This window comes from Bactrocera dorsalis, chromosome 3 (genome assembly GCF_023373825.1).
Source record: "Bactrocera dorsalis isolate Fly_Bdor chromosome 3, ASM2337382v1, whole genome shotgun sequence".
Lineage (NCBI taxonomy): Eukaryota > Metazoa > Arthropoda > Insecta > Diptera > Tephritidae > Bactrocera > Bactrocera dorsalis.
Window position 1 is genome coordinate 19,490,599 of NC_064305.1, and position 18,355 is coordinate 19,508,953.

General features: G+C 33.6%; 1 protein-coding gene across 2 annotated transcripts in view; it reads right to left on the reverse strand.

The window, feature by feature from the left end:
* Nucleotides 1-17,692, reverse strand: part of LOC105233411 (uncharacterized) — a 139,761-nt gene extending 122,069 nt beyond the window's left edge. For both annotated transcript variants that reach the window (XM_049451915.1, XM_049451914.1), the window contains exons 1-2: nt 17,517-17,692; nt 10,773-11,623 (exon numbers count right to left, since the gene is read on the reverse strand). In XM_049451915.1, coding sequence (XP_049307872.1) covers nt 10,773-10,922 — 150 coding nt within the window. In that variant the 5' untranslated portion in view covers nt 10,923-11,623; nt 17,517-17,692. The remainder of the gene's footprint in view (nt 1-10,772; nt 11,624-17,516) is intronic.
* Between the last annotated feature and the right edge of the window lie 663 nt (nt 17,693-18,355).

Genomic DNA, 18,355 nt, shown 5'->3' on the forward strand with positions numbered 1-18,355 from the left:
TGTAAAAATCTTTGGATATAATAATAGTAACAGACACTTTTACTACAACTACAAACGGAGGTTGCTTACTTTGAAAAGTTTTTCCATTCTATGAAATTAGTACACATTGTCACCTAAAATACAAAATAAAGTAAGACCACTTTTCATAAGCTTACAGGCGAAGGAAAAGCTATATAAAAATAACGCCTCATAATAAAACAAAATTTGAGTTTTGGTTATAAAACGGTTATGTGTTGGTCATCGTACACTCATATTAAAACAAAGTTGGAGTTTTGGTTATAAAATGGTTATATATTCGTTACATCTGACAGCGGAAGCTGAAAATTTTACAGGCGAAGAAAAACCGATATAAAAGAAACCACTCAAATTGAAACACAATTTTAGGTTTTGGTTATAAACCGGTTATATATAGGTTATCATACACTCATATAGAGAAAAAATTTGAGTTTTGGTTATATATTGGGTATTACAACTGACAGCGATTTTCAAGTTTTTTTGATGATACGCTATTTTGCATTTTAGGTGACGATATATACAGTTATATCGAATACTTCTTAAAAGACTCCGGTAATTTGTTTCTCCAACAGCTTCCTATAATGCTTGTTTTCATTTCTATGCCTTCCAACTCTGCATGACTTCACATACAGGTCAGGGTTGCCTTAGTCTCCCACCAATTGACTTGCGTCGGAAAGCCTCTAAGGCAGTAATAATTAGGGTACGAAGTATGTTTCTAAGAATTTCTTTACTAAAGTAGTTGCAAAACCAGAGAGTCTGAGGTGTTCAAATACTCGTAAGCACACACTTGCAGCAACACGAAAGCAGGTCCAGCCCTTGGTTCTGTTTATACATACAAAACTGTTAATGTATACAAAAAGCGTTATTATAATTTTTCTACAGGAACCGGTCAAAGCGTCCACAAAATATTTTGTGTGAAGGTTATTCCATCTTCTTGTTTAGATAAGCCGAAGGGCGTGTGAGCGAACTGTGTCCTAAGTAAATATGGTGATGCAGCATGTTTTCATATTTGCTGCTTTTGTTATTAGCCCCCTTTTGAGTTGTGCTAACAAACAACAGGCAACCGAAAAAAGTGAACTGAAAATTTAAATGAAATTTCATCTCAGTAGCTGACGGCCGCTTTTAAGTAATTTGCATGGCACGAGTGTTAAATTCGCCACTCAGCAAATACTTGACTGTGATATACTTATATACTACATGCATATTAGGGTAGCCGTTATTGGTTAAGTTGATTTTTTATACCCTTTAAGGGCAGGCTAAGTTTGCAACAAAGTTTGTAGCATAGAGCAGAAGATGTTAGAGACTATATAGAATATATTTATATATACAAATACACAACTTCTTAAAGAGAGAAAGAACTGCGAAAAAACTCAGAACAATATCTCAAAAATCTCAAAGATTTAGTCATATCTGTCCGCCGGTATACATATACTATATAGCAACTAGTCCCTAAACTTTTGAGATATCCTCAAGTCCTTATTTGTCGAAATCGCCGATATTGGATCACCACAGCAGATATCTCCCATACTAACTGAATGATCAGTATCAAGTTGTTGTATGGAAAATACCGGGAAATTTTTCTCGAATTATAGCTTTAAGCAAAGGTATGATCTTTGAAAAAATTGTTCAAATTGGACCACTAGAGGATGTCAGACAAATTGTCTGACCAAAATCAACATAAATATTTTTTTTTTATATCTGTGAAGGGTATTACAGGATCGGTGGAGATGAAAATTACGTTTTTTTTGGTTTGGTCTTTTTTGACGATCCGCAAAGTTTCTGTTTTTGTCCTAAAAAAATAACCAAGGTAAACAAACTCTTTATTTTCAATTTAAACCGTGCTTCAGTTATATTTTCTTCCTAAGTATGTATATGTGCAACATTGAATATTTTTTACTAAGTAAGCAAATCTTTTCTAAAACAAAAATATTGTATTGATTTTTTTCATAAAAACCAATGTACTGAGCATTCATATAAGTGCCTTATACATATATACTAAGTACATTCCGTATTGCTCACACGACACGGTGTAGTACTTTGTGAGTACAGCAGATTTGGTGCTTAACTTTTACTGAGTAAAATTTTTTAAGGAATGTTAAAAAAAAGTAATAAAACCCTTTTATATTAAAATTTGAATTTCTTTCTTTTTACATTTACTTTTTTCAAATCTATCACATCTTACCTGTAAGTATATGGGAAAAATAAAACCATTTAGGCACGGCTTAAACTGGAAATAATGATTGATTTATGTACTTCAGAAAGATAAGCGTATATGATTATGTTGATGTGACATTTTGCACAAATGTCACTAACAGTCGTACCAACCTAGAGAAAAATGATTCCACGAATGGGCTTCCGTGCGAAATTTAAATTAAATAGATTTTTGACCACTGTAATATATAAGTAAAGATAATTTTTTATGAATTATCTTTAACTCGAGTATTTTAAGAATAATAAACATTTTTGTGTGCAATTCTCTTCTGGTTTAACTGTCTTGAATCTCTCCCTTTCGCTTTATAGTTTACAGCCTAAAAAAAAGAAATAAATATTTCCTCCAATTGCGTATTGCCGCAAGTAATAATAGAATGCTTAACATTTCTTCTTTTTTTGGAGAGAATAAGCTGAGTAGGAGCTTGCAGCAAAACTCGTTAAGTCATACGTCTGATTATCATCACTATGTCTAGCGTAAATCATCAGAAACGAGAATTTAGTCTACGTAACTTCCATGGAGAATGGAACTACTTGAAACTCTAGTGTAAATGAAGTATACAGCCAACGCCTGAGAAGAGACGACAGCAAGTATATTGAATATAAATCAGTAATTATTTAGGCTTAAATGATTTATACGATTTATGGGAGGAAATAATTATTGTTCCATTTAATCTGAGTTCAGGCGAGCGAGCTTATGCTACTCACTTTCAGCAACTTGTTTTTTGTTCGCGGCTCTTGTCGAGCAATTTTCCGCATTCCTCTTCATACATATCATCAAGTTCTTGTAGAGATTGCTTAAACATATTTATTATTAGCTAATTTTTATCCTTACTCACAATTTTCTATAATATTTATATATAAGTGCGCCGTCCTTAATCGCGTTTTTTTTTTAACTATGTTTTGACAGTCGGTTAGCAATATTTCTCGAGAACTACTTAATCGATCTTCATGAAATTTTAAACAGGTCTTTGAGATACAACTCTTAAAGCCTTGGGTGCTGGATTTTTTTACGATTACAAATATTTGATCATCAAATTTTCACTGAAATTTTAAATTTTTTTGAAAAATGCCTGCCAAAATCCCAATTTTCATTTTTTTCCTTCGTTCAAGTGCTAATTTAAGGTTTTAAGTAAAGTAAAGTCATTTTTTTCCTTCGTCTAAGTTGTAATTTGAGGTTTCAAGTAAAGCGCGTATTTTTTCACTTTAGGTAATCCTGTAAGGAGTTATCCTGCCAACGCGGGTGCATCTTTCCTCCGTAGGGTCACCGGAAATGGTGTCACAATAGCCGAGTTTAAGATATTTTTTCCAAAAACTTCAAGAGTTCTATGGTAATAGTGTATGTTTGTAACAATAAAAAAATCTAATAAAGTAATATTTTATATTTTATATGAGAAAAAAATTGTTGAAGAAAGGCTGTTTTTTTACCCCAGGTAACCCATGTAACCCCTTAAATAAAGTTAGATAACCAATTTATTATTTTTTCTGAGCCTAAGTGTAGGCAATGCATTATGTATTTGAGATCTTATTTACAGTTGAATATAACATATTGCGAAAAATCTTACTTTCTGTCGCTTCCTCAGGGTTGTACACTATACAATTTGCTGGTCACACTTTTTGTTTAAAAATCTACTTAAATGCTCACTAGAAAAACAGTTTCTGAAACCGAATTTTATTTTTGAACACAAACACTTTAATTAGCCCTAATATATTTGTCCAAAATATTTTTACCGTCTAAGCCATGCTACATACATATATGTGTCAAAATATAAGCAGAGGTTCTTAACCGAGGTTCTCAGTTTCCAAAAAATTCTCAAACTCTTTTCTTACACCGCAAGCAACAAAATATATAGTATAAAGCTTACACACATTTTCTTTTCATATTCCGAGCTGCTTAATATTAGCCAACGTTTGGCCAGAGGCTCATATTGACACAACAACATTTTGGTTAACTGAAAAATGTATAAATAGCGCCTTCTAACTTTTCTGCATCGCCGCCTGGCGGCATTGTATTTTATTACGCTTCTTAAACTTCTACACGCACGTGCGATTTTCTAAAGCCAGTTAAGTGACCTTAAATCTCGACATGACCTTAATACAGTGTTAACCCAGTCGTCAAAGGCTTTTGTTTGTGTGCCAGTGGAAGTTTGTGAGCAGAGCGAAAAGAAATGTGTAAAGAAAAATGGTGAATGGAAGAATTTAGAGGAAGAGAAAGGTTTTTAAAAAGTGTTTATGGCTGTACTATGTGTTTGTATTGTATTTATAATACTGTACCTAGTGGAGTCTTTTTTCAATTTTGGTTCTTGGTCTACTGAGAATTTTAAAGAAGTTGCCTTATAAGCTTATAAGAAAACCAATGTAATTTATATATCTGTAATCTGGCATACGAAGGATTAAGTCATGTGTAAAAGTTCACGCAATTAAGGAAAACTCTCTGAGCGCCATTCACTAGGGAGTGGCCAGAAACCATTCTTTTACATATGACCTAAGCAGCTCACGACTTCCGGTCTTAGACCAAGTATTCTCTGGGTATTCAAAGAACATCTGTTTGAAGGCGAGTTAAGGTGTCAGAAGCCTTCCCACCATCTTTTCCCCAGGGTTTGTGTGCCCGGAAAGTTTTTAATTTTTGGAGTAAAAATATTTTTTTTTTATTTTAGCGAACAATATTTTAGTGAATAATATTTTTTTTGGAGTAAAAATATTTTTTTTTTTATTTTAGTGAACTTCTCTCAATAATAAGGTTTAAATGAACTCTTTCTACTCACAGTTACAAGAAGTATTTCTAACCAAAACATATTTTTGAAAAATTTACAAATTTTAATTATTTATAATTTTAGGAAAAAAGAAAGGTCTTTTTTAATATTTAATTTCATAAAATCCAATTTTTCTTATCAAAAAATATTTTAAAGTTTGTTTAGTTTTTCATTTCGTGAATTTATGTTTAATTTGATTTTGGCGTTCCATAAGTTCAATATTATCATTATAAAAGCATTAATATTTATGAGAAATAGTTTTGAATTATCTAGTTTTTACAAAAAGATTTTTAAAAATTTACTTCTAATAAAATTAATAAATAATAAAGTAATAAATAATTAATAAAAAAATAATTTTTAGAACATTTTTTAAACTAAACTAATTTCATATTGGAAATTGAGCTCCATATTTCATATTTTGGTATATTCTTCATAAATTTTAATTAATTTTTTTTTTAAATCTCTCAGTATTGCGTTGACTTTAGCTTAGAAATATATTTTTCTAACTAAAATCTTATTTTTATATTTTCTTCTCGCACACAACGTTTCAGCACTAAGACTTTATTTAGACGCTTTTCGAAATATCTCGCTTTTGTGTTCACGCTTGCACAAAAAAATCCTTTTTCTTCTATTTATATTTATATTTCTATTCATAACCCGCAACAAATGCCATTGGCAGCAGCCCGCATCTCGCGAGCCTTTGCACACCACTAAGCCCACACGCACATGCCAGCCGCCATGTGTTGTGTTTGCTTTTATTTTGTAACAACAAACAAGTTCGTAATACAAAAACATTGAGCTGTGAACTCATAAAAATGCAAACAACTTGTTTGCTGACATTAAAAACTGCTCATACAAGCAATTTACACAAACACATGTGCATACAGACAAAGCCACATTCAAACACACATACATAAATACATAACTATGTAAATAAACATGTTTACAAACATACATACACACAAACACACACACACATACACATTTGTTTTGCTTTTTATCGCCTACAAGTACATGAGTTTACTATATTAGAGAGATTGCCCCTAAATGTATGCTACAGAAATAAATGTTTCACAGCAAAAATCTGTAAAGTGTTGACGAGCCTCCTTCTATATATTCGTTTATGCATTTTCATATTGTGTTACTTGAAACTGCCACAAAACAACAATAACTCAGTTGTTGCTAGTGCTACTGCTGTTGCCATTGTATTGCTTGTTATTGTTGGCATTGTTGTTATTCAAGCACCATAGTCTAGTTATTGTTTCAATTTTACTATGGCTTTTCCCAGCGCTGTTGTAGCTAGTGGTCGTTGTAGTCGTCGTCGTCGTCGTCTGAGTGCCATCGAAAATGTGTTTTGCTGGCATCGCGCGCCCTCACGCTCTCTCCACCGCTCTCGCTTAGCCTTCGTTGGTCGATCACTCCGGTGGCCTCTTAAATATTCTCTTTTAGTACTTTTTAAGGTTTAATGATGCTTTTTGCTACTTTGTATTTATAGCAATGTTAAGACGTACTCAGTCGCATTCGCTATTCTGAGGGGGCTTGGGTGCACCTTGTAAGTGAACTCTGGTCGAGTGTGACGCTATTTTGGGTTGAATTGTTGGGTTAGGACAGTGTTTATTTTAAGATTTCGCATTTTTAAATAAACAACTAAGTACTATGGTTTGTATTATGGAGGCACCCTAATAGATTTGGAGGTCTAAGAAAATTTTGAAAGACTTGCATTAAAGAAGCTTTGGGAACACACTGTGAAGCAGCAGGACAACTGTAGGTATCAGCTCGGTAGCTTTTATTTGCAACAGTGCTGGACTCTCGTCTAAGCTGCGGATATTGTTTAATTTTGAACATGATTTCCTTCCTTTTGTTGCTCTGTTTTATTTTGGCAGCTCTGTCGCATGCATTGTTTTCGAAGTTTTTACAAGAGTTTGTGATAATTTGTCTTTAAGCGTCTTAACAGACTTTCGTCTTCTCTTTTCTTGAACTCCCAAATGTGGATGAAACATCTCAATTCCATTATATTCCATATTATAAAATATGATAAACAATGAATTTTTTCTCTCTCTCTCTCACACTAACACTTTTCTTCAAAAAAAGTCTCTCGGAAAGTATGTCTAATCAATCTCTTTGAGAACACAACTTTAATGTAAATATTTATTTGCTAATATTACAAAATGACCCACTGTCATTCCGTCGATTATTCGACTCGTTTAGTTTGGTTATTTTATGGCCTCTGCCATTAAGTATTGACTAGTCGCTGAGTCTGCAGGTTTCGGTCATTACACTACAATGAATGCATGTTTATACATTTGTGTGTGTGTAAGTACGCAATAGCTACTTGTATAAGTTTAATGGGTCTATTATGTATTTTGTTACATCATAGAGTTTACTGTTTTGCCTTTTTGTCGTTACATTTGGGTTTCAGATTCGTTGAGAGTATAGGAATTTGCGTAGAAATAACTGTTAGGCTAATAATGTACTAGGTGGGTCAAAACTAAACCTTTCTTGAAACGAAGTGGTTCATTGTAGCGAACTTTTGTGGGAACACAATAAAAATAAAAAATAATTCATTGACATAACACAAATATTGGCCGATTTATCTAGCCTTAAGTCACTCGGAAGATCGAATATTTTTGTATTACTTATGCGGAAAGTATTGACCCGATTTAACCCATTTTTGACAAACAGAGTTACTATTATCAGGGCAAGATTCTCTCCGAATGTCAATTGTATATTCCATACATTGAACGATATTTTCGATCAAATGTCAACTATAAGTATTGGGTTCATATATTCGGTACTTCAAGAGCTTTGTTTAGATTTGGGCAATTTTTAGTCATAAGGAAAGTGAAGGAATCAAATGGATTTAAAATTGTGTTATATGCGAAGTAAGAGGGGTTGTAATTCGTCTTCCATTTTTGCACTGTGACATAGGAAATGAGAAAAATGTCACGTACTAAATTTAGGCGAAATCGGTCGATCACGTACCGAGATTTTATCAAAAAGTGGGCGGTACCAAAGCCATCGTTCAATTTTCCCACCGCCTCCAATATAACCCTTTCATATTATTTTGGTGGTAAAGTGAAATGCTCTGGCGTATTTAATTATTAATTCATATCAATGCCGTTATATACTTATAGGGAGAAGATGTTTAAGATTTCATTTCAAAATAGCATATCTCAAGCGGTACACGGCATGAGATCCGCGGAGAGAATTATTGCAGCAGCCGCAGAACCACGCACCAAACTCTCTATACCTCTGGGAAGTTTTCCGAACATACTCCAAGTAGACGTCTTTGTCATAAGACGGTAAGATAAATCTCCAACGTCCTGCGTAGTGATAAATCACAACGAATGTAACGGGTGATTTTTGAGGTTAGGATTTTCATGCATTAGTATTTGACAGATCACGTGGGATTTCAGACATGGTGTCAAAGAGAAAGATGCTCAGTATGCTTTGACATTTCATCATGAATAGACTTACTAACGAGCAACGCTTGCAAATCATTGAATTTTATTACCAAAATCAGTGTTCGGTTCGAAATGTGTTTTATCGACAAATTTTGTTCAGCGATGAGGCTCATTTCTGGTTGAATGGCTACGTAAATAAGCAAAATTGCCGCATTTGGGGTGAAGAGCAACCAGAAGCCGTTCAAGAACTGCCCATGCATCCCGAAAAATGCACTGTTTGGTGTGGTTTGTACGCTGGTGGAATCATTGGACCGTATTTTTTCAAAGATGCTGTTGGACGCAACGTTACGGTGAATGGCGATCGCTATCGTTCGATGCTAACAAACTTTTTGTTGCCAAAAATGGAAGAACTGAACTTGGTTGACATGTGGTTTCAACAAGATGGCGCTACATGCCACACAACTCGCGATTCTATGGCCATTTGGAGGGAAAACTTCGGACAACAATTCATCTCAAGAAATGGACCCGTAAGTTGGCCACCAAGATCATGCGATTTAACGCCTTTAGACTATTTTTTGTGGGGCTACGTCAAGTCTAAAGTCTACAGAAATAAGCCAGCAACTATTCCAGCTTTGGAAGACAACATTTCCGAAGAAATTCGGGCTATTCCGGCCGAAATGCTCGAAAAAGTTGCCCAAAATTGGACTTTCCGAATGGACCACCTAAGACGCAGCCGCGGTCAACATTTAAATGAAATTATCTTCAAAAAGTAAATGTCATGAACCAATCTAACGTTTCAAATAAAGAACCGATGAGATTTTGCAAATTTTATGCGTTTTTTTTTAAAAAAAAGTTATCAAGCTCTTAAAAAATCACCCTTTATAAGTATAATCAGTCATAATCAATCAAGCGCTACTTAAAGCAATCTCTGCATACGAGATCAAATCGTTACTACTGGTGCAAGAGTGTATTAATCTGCTGAACAGTCTATTACATCATAACCAAGTTCACCTTATCTGGGTGTCCGGTCAAAAAGTATAACTAGGAATGAACAGGCTGATGCTCGCTCACCTCAAAGCATCCACCAACATGGTTGGCCTTGAACCTTTGATTGCGGTTGGTCCCATTACAATAAAGGAGCGGCTCCGCAAGGATGAAAGAGTGGGCAGGGTGTGGTATTGGCAACACCTCCAAGGCATCCGCCAAGCCAACTAACTACTTACTACTTTTTACTAATTAATTGCACAGCAGTCTGTAGGCGCAGCATAAAGGTTCTTGGATCCATGTTTTCAAATTGCACTGCCATTGTGGCTCCTAGCAGAATATTGAAAGTTATCAATCAACTAGAGCTAAGTGATTCGTTGCGACTTAGGAGAGGGCACAATAGACCTTAGGTTGCGGTACAATCCTCATTTCTTTAGCTATCTATCCATCTACACTCAGTTGAAGTTATGTGTCAACTGCACTGTATTTTTATAGTACACCATGACGTATGAGCAACACAGAATGTCCAAATTACTATTGTTAAAACTCAGTTCATTTCAAGCATAATTTTTATTGCGAGTAACATTTAAAGAAATGTTTTTAAGAGTCCTAGGAACCTTTGTAATCGAATATATATTTATACAAGTTGTACATTCACTTGCCTATTGCCTGAAATTCTTGTTGCAGAAAAGAGAAGTAAAATAATTTGAACACGGATCGGCTTGGTCGGTGTTTGAAAACCTACAATTAGGAAATAACGAACATACAAATATTTATAGTCCAAAGTGAGAGACATTTCTAGAACTATGTAGTAGTACTAGACCATAAAAAACCATTTTTCCAACTTGAACTGAAGTTCGGGTAGTAAATATTTAGTTATTGATTGAACCAGTTTTAAAATCCAAAATTCAACGAAAATAAATGAGTAAAGCTAACAAACGAGCTGTCAATTTACTAGTTGAAACTTGCAGTTTTTTACTCGCAGAAAACAAGAAACCGCTTCACACACAACTAGTTAATATTGATTGCGGCAAATAAAAACCCCGAAAATTAACACACTTTTCAATTGTTATTTTATGCGCCGTTTACGCAACGTGTCTGGCATAAATGCCATGTCTGAAATTACCTGCTGACAAGAAAGTGTGTACGCGCCGCAAAGTAGGCTACGAAAGTTTAAGCAAGCAATATACATATGTATGTGTAAAGAATATTAAGGATTCGTAGAAACCACAACTATCTGGTTATATGTGTATTCAATATAAAAATATATGTATGTTTCTATATAAATATGCTGAATATAATATTTATATGTATATACATATATATGAATATGTATGTGTTTGTGTGCGTATTTCACTCTAATTTCACACACACACATTAATAGCTAGTTTAGCATGTGGCGACTTACGATTTTATGATGCAGCGCGGCCAACTCACGTTCCGTCACACGTCGGCTGGCTGCCTCGCGGCGTCTTTGCCGAAATTGACTGTATTTGTAGGCCAAAATGACGCCGGGCAAGGCGAGCGCCTCCAATGGTGATTTGCGGCCGAATGGCATGCTGGCTACTATTCGTTACTTAACTTGTTGTTGTTGTTGTTTTTCGCCTATTTGTGTCTGCCTTTCCTCGTTTTATGCTTTTATGTTGAGCGTAAGTATTATTGCTTGCTTATTATTGTTGTTGTTATTTACTATTGCATTGGTATGTCTTTGTTGTGCTTTTTGGTTTTCTCGGCTGCCTTTTCGTCGGCAGTTACGTGCTTGCCTCGCCAATTAGCTTAACCCCAATTGGGCGTACATATGTGCGAATTACGCTATTACGCAATTTTATTTAAGCACACACACGCACACAATATACTTTTATAAGATATACATACATATATCTGTTATACACTATATATATTTATATAAATTCTCACACATATATATTTGTATATCTCCTTTCACTTGCACTTTTCCTTCGTATTATTGTTGTTGTTTTGTCGTTTGCTGCTCGCTGTTTGTTAAACGGAACACGTATTTCTTAACTTTGTGTGTGATTGTGTTGTCTGCGCTTTTCCACAACACTAATCTTGACACAAAATGTTACGGATTTTTTCGTTTTTTAACTTTTTTTTACTTTTTCTTAATTTTCAAAAATTTTCTTCGCCCACAACTTTGCGCTTTTTCACTTTTTTCTTCATACTTTTTGTTTATAATTTTATTTTTGTAATTTATTTTGTTTAATTCTGCATGCTTTGTATACACTGGGCTACTTGGAGCTTTTAGCAGCAAACATTTATGTTTAAAATTAATTAAAATTATTTTACTTTATTACAGTGCTTATTTTTTTTGCATTTTCTTCGACATAAGGATTAGTTACTTTTAAAAATATTAAACACGATTCACTAATGTAGTAAAAATTGATAAATAAATACTATAAATTGTTTTGTTAGAGACAATGTTTCAATACGTTTTCGTAATATTTCCTTGAGGGGTTACAACGGTTTCTACAGCCTTTTTTCGACATCTTTTTTCAACACCTTTTTTCTCATAAAAAAATTAAGTATTTTATTCGAATTTTTTATTGTTACAATTATACACATCACTCCAAAAACCACAGTTTCACAGAGAAAAACGTGTTGAAAGGCGGCGCCTCAAGGCAGTATCTTCAAAACGATTACTCATATCAACTTTAAGATATAGGAAAATATTCTAGATGTTTAGTAGAATTTAATAAGATAATAAAAAATATTAGTTAAGATTTAAACCTGAACTTAGCTCATTTGATAAAGGAAAACTTTAGAACATACTCGTATTTAAATAATATTAAGCTGCTTTCAAATTTATTTTCTCATTTTGATACGATAGATGGCGCTTGCTGTCTTTATTCTGCTTAAAATCTCTCTTTTTCATTCAGTTAGACTACGCTTCGTTTATGAAATGTGCTCTTGCTAATAGAAATATCAACACAAATTCTAAATTAATGAAGGTTGGTAGAAAAGTTGATACCAAATATAGATCAAGACACGACAAACTATTAATTTCTTAGTGACTGTCTGAGTTTTGGTCGAATAATTTACGCAAAGTCGCTTTTATACTTTCTATGGCTTTTGCAAAACAAGGATCTCTTGTCAAAATATTAGTAAACAATTTTCTTCACCTATCGATCAAAATTCCTTCAGATTTAAAACTCGTTTATTTTATAACAGTTATGTAACAGTTTAGTTATTAGTTTACGAATTAACGCATTCAATATTTAGTAGGTGACTAAGTGACTCATATAATTCTCAGAATTGTACTTTTTAATGCGATCTGACTAAGAACGGTTCCAAAAGATATTCACTATTCGGTGGTTAGCAATGATGTTGGAATATCACGATATTGAAGATACAACTCTTTATGATTTGTTATATAAAATTTGGATTATTTCTGTCTCATAACAGGTACTCAAAAAGCAAAAAAAACTGTAGTGTAGTTTCTAAAAGAACTCCAAGAGTGAAGATAAATCCATATGTCTCGAAAGAAATGTAAAAACATCACATCAAAGTTGGTAGCACTGTCCTTAAAACTGTGCCAAATATGAGGGCGATCTCTCAACCAGTTTGTTTACAGCAGCTGCTTCGGTACCCTCAGCAGTGCGTTGCGAATTTTACAATGGAAAAAATAAAAAAGACTTACGGTGATTCAGTTTTATCAAAAACACAAATCTGCGAGTGCTACATAGCCTGCAAACACAGTTGAGGAGTCGTTGAAGACATGCCCCATTCTGGACGACCTTCGACTTCAACTGATGAAAACATTAAAAAGTGAAGCACATGGTGCTTGAAAATAATCAGGCAGTGTTAGAGTGATGGCGAGAGAGCTCGGTACATATTTTCTCATGCGAATTACGATCCCGTGTCCATGGCGAGTATTATAACGCCGATGAGATGTGTGTTTATGAGTTTGACATACAAAAAAGTCAAACAATCAACGAAAAGTCGCTCAACAAACAAGGGTATGCTCATTGTTTTTTTTTCGATATTCGTGATTTGGTGCACCATGAATTTATTTGGTTGTAGTGAGGGGTTTGGGTCAGAAAATCTATCGAAAGCAGGCGGAATTATGGAACAACAACTCATGGATTCTACACGACGATAATGCACTATCGCATCGAGCCATGATTGTGAGCAAATTTAAAACCAAAAAGCAAAGGATACCATCGATCAACCACCGGATTCTTCAGATTTGGCTCGGTGTGACTTTTTCTTGTTCTTCAAACTTGAACTGCCGCTCCGTGGAACGAATTTTCAGTCGATCGAAAAGATAAAGAATAAAATTTTCTGAAAGAGCTAAACGCCATTGCAAAACGTACTTATTATGGAAAGTGTTTCGAAGACTGGAAAGATCGTTGGCATTAGTTTATGGTATCTGGTGGCTTTTACTTTGAAGGCGACAAAATAAATAATGATGAATAATTAAATAATTTGCGTTTTTCTAACATTTCCGGATACTTTTGTCAAAAATATAGTAATTAAAGAAACTTTTTTGGATAAAAAATATCCACTCACTCCAAAAACTGGACTGGTAGTATTAAAGAAGCTCTGTACTAGCCGAAGTAACTTTTTAACTCCGTATAGTTCATATGAGCACTAGAAGACGATAACAAAATGGATGGCCAAACGGCGTTAGCACCGGGTTTTCCAATATGGATTATATGATTTCTAAGTGCCATTTCGGTCAGTTCTAATATGTCAATGGTTGTAATATTTTTCGTTTTATTGTTTACAATTTCGTCAAGAAAAGATAAACGGAAGAACAACGGTTACAAATTATTCAAACGTATTATCAAATGATTTTTTGCCATTGTGTGTTCATAATAATCATTTGTGCTTGCTATTTCCGAATTGTTAAAAATTTCGAGCGCATATTTCTTTAAATAATGTTCAAATACAAAAAAGATAAATAACCGCTCGACGGAATCAAAATCTCACTGTCTCAAACTATAACCTGGCGGATTTTGAGAAATGATTTGGGCTTACATCCGTATAAAATTTTTCTCACTCAAGAACTGAACCCATTAAACCACCATAAACGTCGTCAGTTTTTTTGAATTTCAAAACTGTAATAATTTTTTAAAAAATCATTTTTTCTTTTGAGGTTCACTTTCATCTGAGTGGTGCAAAAAAATATAGAAATTATTTATGGACAACCATTCACCTAAACTGACAGTTAATTTTTTTTTCTGGTGGTGGCCCGTACTGCTTTGCAGCGGGTGACACGCTTACTGTCAATGGAGAGCGATATAGATCGATGGTATCCAACTTTTTATGGCCGTAAAGAGAAGAAATTGATCTTGTCAAACATCTGGTTGCAACAAGGCGGACCTACGTGCTACACAGCATAAGCAAGAACCGAACTATGGCGATAAAGTTTTGGAGATTTGATTAGTACAAGAAATTGTGATATTGAATGATCTCAAAGCAGTAGTGATTTAATGTCATTAGACTACTCATTGTGTGGCTATTGAAGTCATTGGCCTTTAGCAATAAACCAGACCATTTTTCAAGCTTTGAAATTCAATACTAAATGTGCTATTCATGACATACGACTTGATTTACTGGAAAAACTACGCGAAAATTGGATTAATCGAATTTCATGGTTTTTTCAAAGGAAAACGTGGATGCCCTTTCAATGATATTATATTCTTATAATCAGAACTTAATTAATCGATTGTACTTCACATTAAAAACATCAAACTATCTTCACATAATTTTTATATATAACTCCGAGTGTTAGGTTCTTATGTAAGCTCCAACCATTAACACAAGTGTATTTTTCTTCAAAATTTGGTAGACACCAATTATGAATATTTCGAGTTTTCCTCGAAAAGCATCAATAAATGAAATTAAAATAAATTTTTAGTTAAACATTTTTTTCCTGTTTGCTTAGTTAACCAAATCAGATTTTAAAAAACTTTCACAGCTGTTACCACAATTCACAGGCACATTTGTTACTTATTCAGTTCGAATTAATCAATCCAATACACGAAAATTTAAAAACGTTCAAACAGCATTAAAGACACGCGTACACAAGCACGAACTCCTACAAGTATGCTACTGATTTACTATTGCAGCGGCCGAAAGTCGAAGCAAAAGCGCGGGACTGCGGCATTAGTTTACTACAGCGACTTGTTGTTGCTTTTATATATACACTTTAGTTGTTGTTTTTGCTAAAATATGCAATTTTACTTATACGACTGATGCTTTGGTTATGTTGAAGCGCGTCGTTGATGTGACCACGTGCAAGCAACCACAACGAATGTGTCGCACTACCTCAATGTTTCGGCTCGTACATGGCTGATTTGGTTGGTTTCGCCGTTCGCACGCAGCGTCGAGCCGAATGCCGCTGCCGAACAGCATCCCTGGAGCATGCGAAATGTTTGTGTCAACAAAGCGAAATGTAAGAGCGAGTGGCACAGGCGAAATGACTGCTTTGGGGGGCTTTGGCGAGTGAGTATATGTGTTATGTGTGTATAAGTAGAAGAGTGGTGGTGGGTGGGCTTTCGAAGTTATGTTCGAAGATTTGCTTGCAGACAACTCATTCGTAATTAGGTTTTTTATTAGATAAAAATTAAATTAAACTAAAATAAATTTATTAAAATAAAATAAAGTAAAAATATAAATTAAATAAAAATAATACGAAAATTAATTAAATTAAGTTAAATTAAATTAACGAAATTTAACGAATTAAATTAAATGAAATGAACTATTAATATTTGACGAATTAAATATATTAGTTTGATTTAGTTTAGTTTAGTTAATTTAATTTAATTTTAATTTATTTTATTTTATTTATTTTATTTTATTTTATTTCTATTTAATTTTATTTTAATTTAGTTTAATTTAATTTAATTATTTTTAATTTAATTTATTTTAATTTTTTTTAATTTGATATATATTAATTAATTTTATTTTAATTTATTCACCTTAATTTAAATTTAATTGAATTTAACTCAAATTAATTTAATTTAGTTTAAACTTAATTTTAATTTAATTTCACTCATTTAATTTAATTTAATTTAACTTAATTTTAATTTAATTTCATCATCAATTTAATTCAATTCAATTTAATTTAATTGAATTGAATTGAATTTAGTTTAATTTGTTTAATTGAGTTTAATTTATTTTATTTTATTTCATTTTATTTTATTGTATTTTATTTTATTTTATTTTATTTTATTTTATTTTATTTTTATTTTATTTTATTTTATTTTTGGGATTTGTTTTATTTTATTTTATTTAATTTATTTTATATTAATTTATTTTAATTTTATTTTATTTTATTGTTATTTTATTTTATTTTTATTTTTTATTTTATTTTATTTTATTTATTTTATCTTTTTTATTTATTTTATTTTATTTTATATTATTTTATTTTATTTAATTTTATTTTATTTTATTTCATTTAATTTAATTTTTTTAATTTTTTTATATCTTATCTCTTTTGACTTGGCGTCTCTCACATTCAAGCGCTATTCTCTTACTGTTGCTACACAAGCACGCTTTCCAAAGTTTTGTCAAACCAACTTTCCTGCTACCTCAAACAAAGGTCTTTTTGGAATTGGAAAGAGAAGGATGTTGGAGAAACATCTGGGCAGGCAATGCTACAAGACACTTGCAGCGAACCAGCAAATAATGCTTGGACCAGATCTCAGCTGCTGTGCAATTTTATTAAGATTTTAGCGGGCAAAAAGAAAAATCAAGTTTAGCGCGCCTATAAGTATGCTGTACTTTTCAGTGAAATACTTGAATTAGCCGTTCATAATTAGTACTTTTAAATTTAATTTTCTTCGAACTCTGAAGTCATTTTGCTAATGAATTTGCTACTTTTAATGCCTTGCGCCTTTTATCACCTTACTGAAGTAGACGCCCCGAAACGACACGTGTCAATGAGTCAGTCGCCTGTCCAAACACTTTTCTACTCACGCAGTTCAGTCACGCTTCGGCGCTCGCGTGTACTCCTCGCCTGTCAGTATTTGCCAAAACAAAACACAAGCCCAAAAAAAAAAATACAAAAAGATTTCGCCTTCATCACGCGATTGTCGAATTTTCGTCGCAAACGGACATGCGATTGACGGCTTTCACTTCGATTTTAATGTGCTTGGAGGGTACGCTAAGCTTTAATTTTTACCTAGGCGTAGCTAATATTGCTTTTCGTTCAACATTTGCTGCTTTAATTGACGCGAATAATCTGTCTTTTCGATTTTTGTTGCTATATTTGGTAAGCTGTGGCACGTGACCCACGCTATGCGCTGCGTATTTTTATTTGAGTTGTTATTGTTTTGGCTTTGGACACTCTCTCTCTTCGTCAAAATACCGTTAAACACACGCCGTTATTTTTTGTTCTTGTTTGTTTTCTTTGTTTTATGCAAAGTTGTCTTATAACGACCAGCACCGCGCGCGCAAGCTCTACACAGTTTTTCACTCAACTTCAACTGACTGCTCGACTTAGCTTCGCTTGTTACTGTATTTATTTCACTGAAAACTGCGTTGTTTTTGTTGTTGTGCGTTTTCTCAATTTACTGTGCGCTTACGTTTGCTGCTGGCTGACTGGCTGGCTTGCCGGTCAAGGAGGTGGGCCCAGGTATTAAGTTTTATATGTGTTGGCGCTCACTTCCAGTGCGCGTAGTGAGAGCGCGAGAGCGCGTTAACTCATTCAACATTTTCGCTCTTTTATCTTGTTCAGTTCTTTCTTTTGGATTAATTTTTGCCTCACTTCTCTCGATTTTCCACTTTTTCATCATTCCTTAGCAATTTTAGCCACTCTGACCGCTCCACAGTCGCTCGTGTAAACAAATCGCTGTCAATATTTTCTTTGCTTTCATTTTCAACGCTCTTTCGTCATCGTCAGCATGTCACTGATATGTCAACCAACAACATTTTCAACCCCCACCGCTGCCATTAGTGTGGCCTCTCTTCGTCTTTCAGCATTGCAGACTGTCCTTTGGCATTAGCTGTGTCTGTGACGTT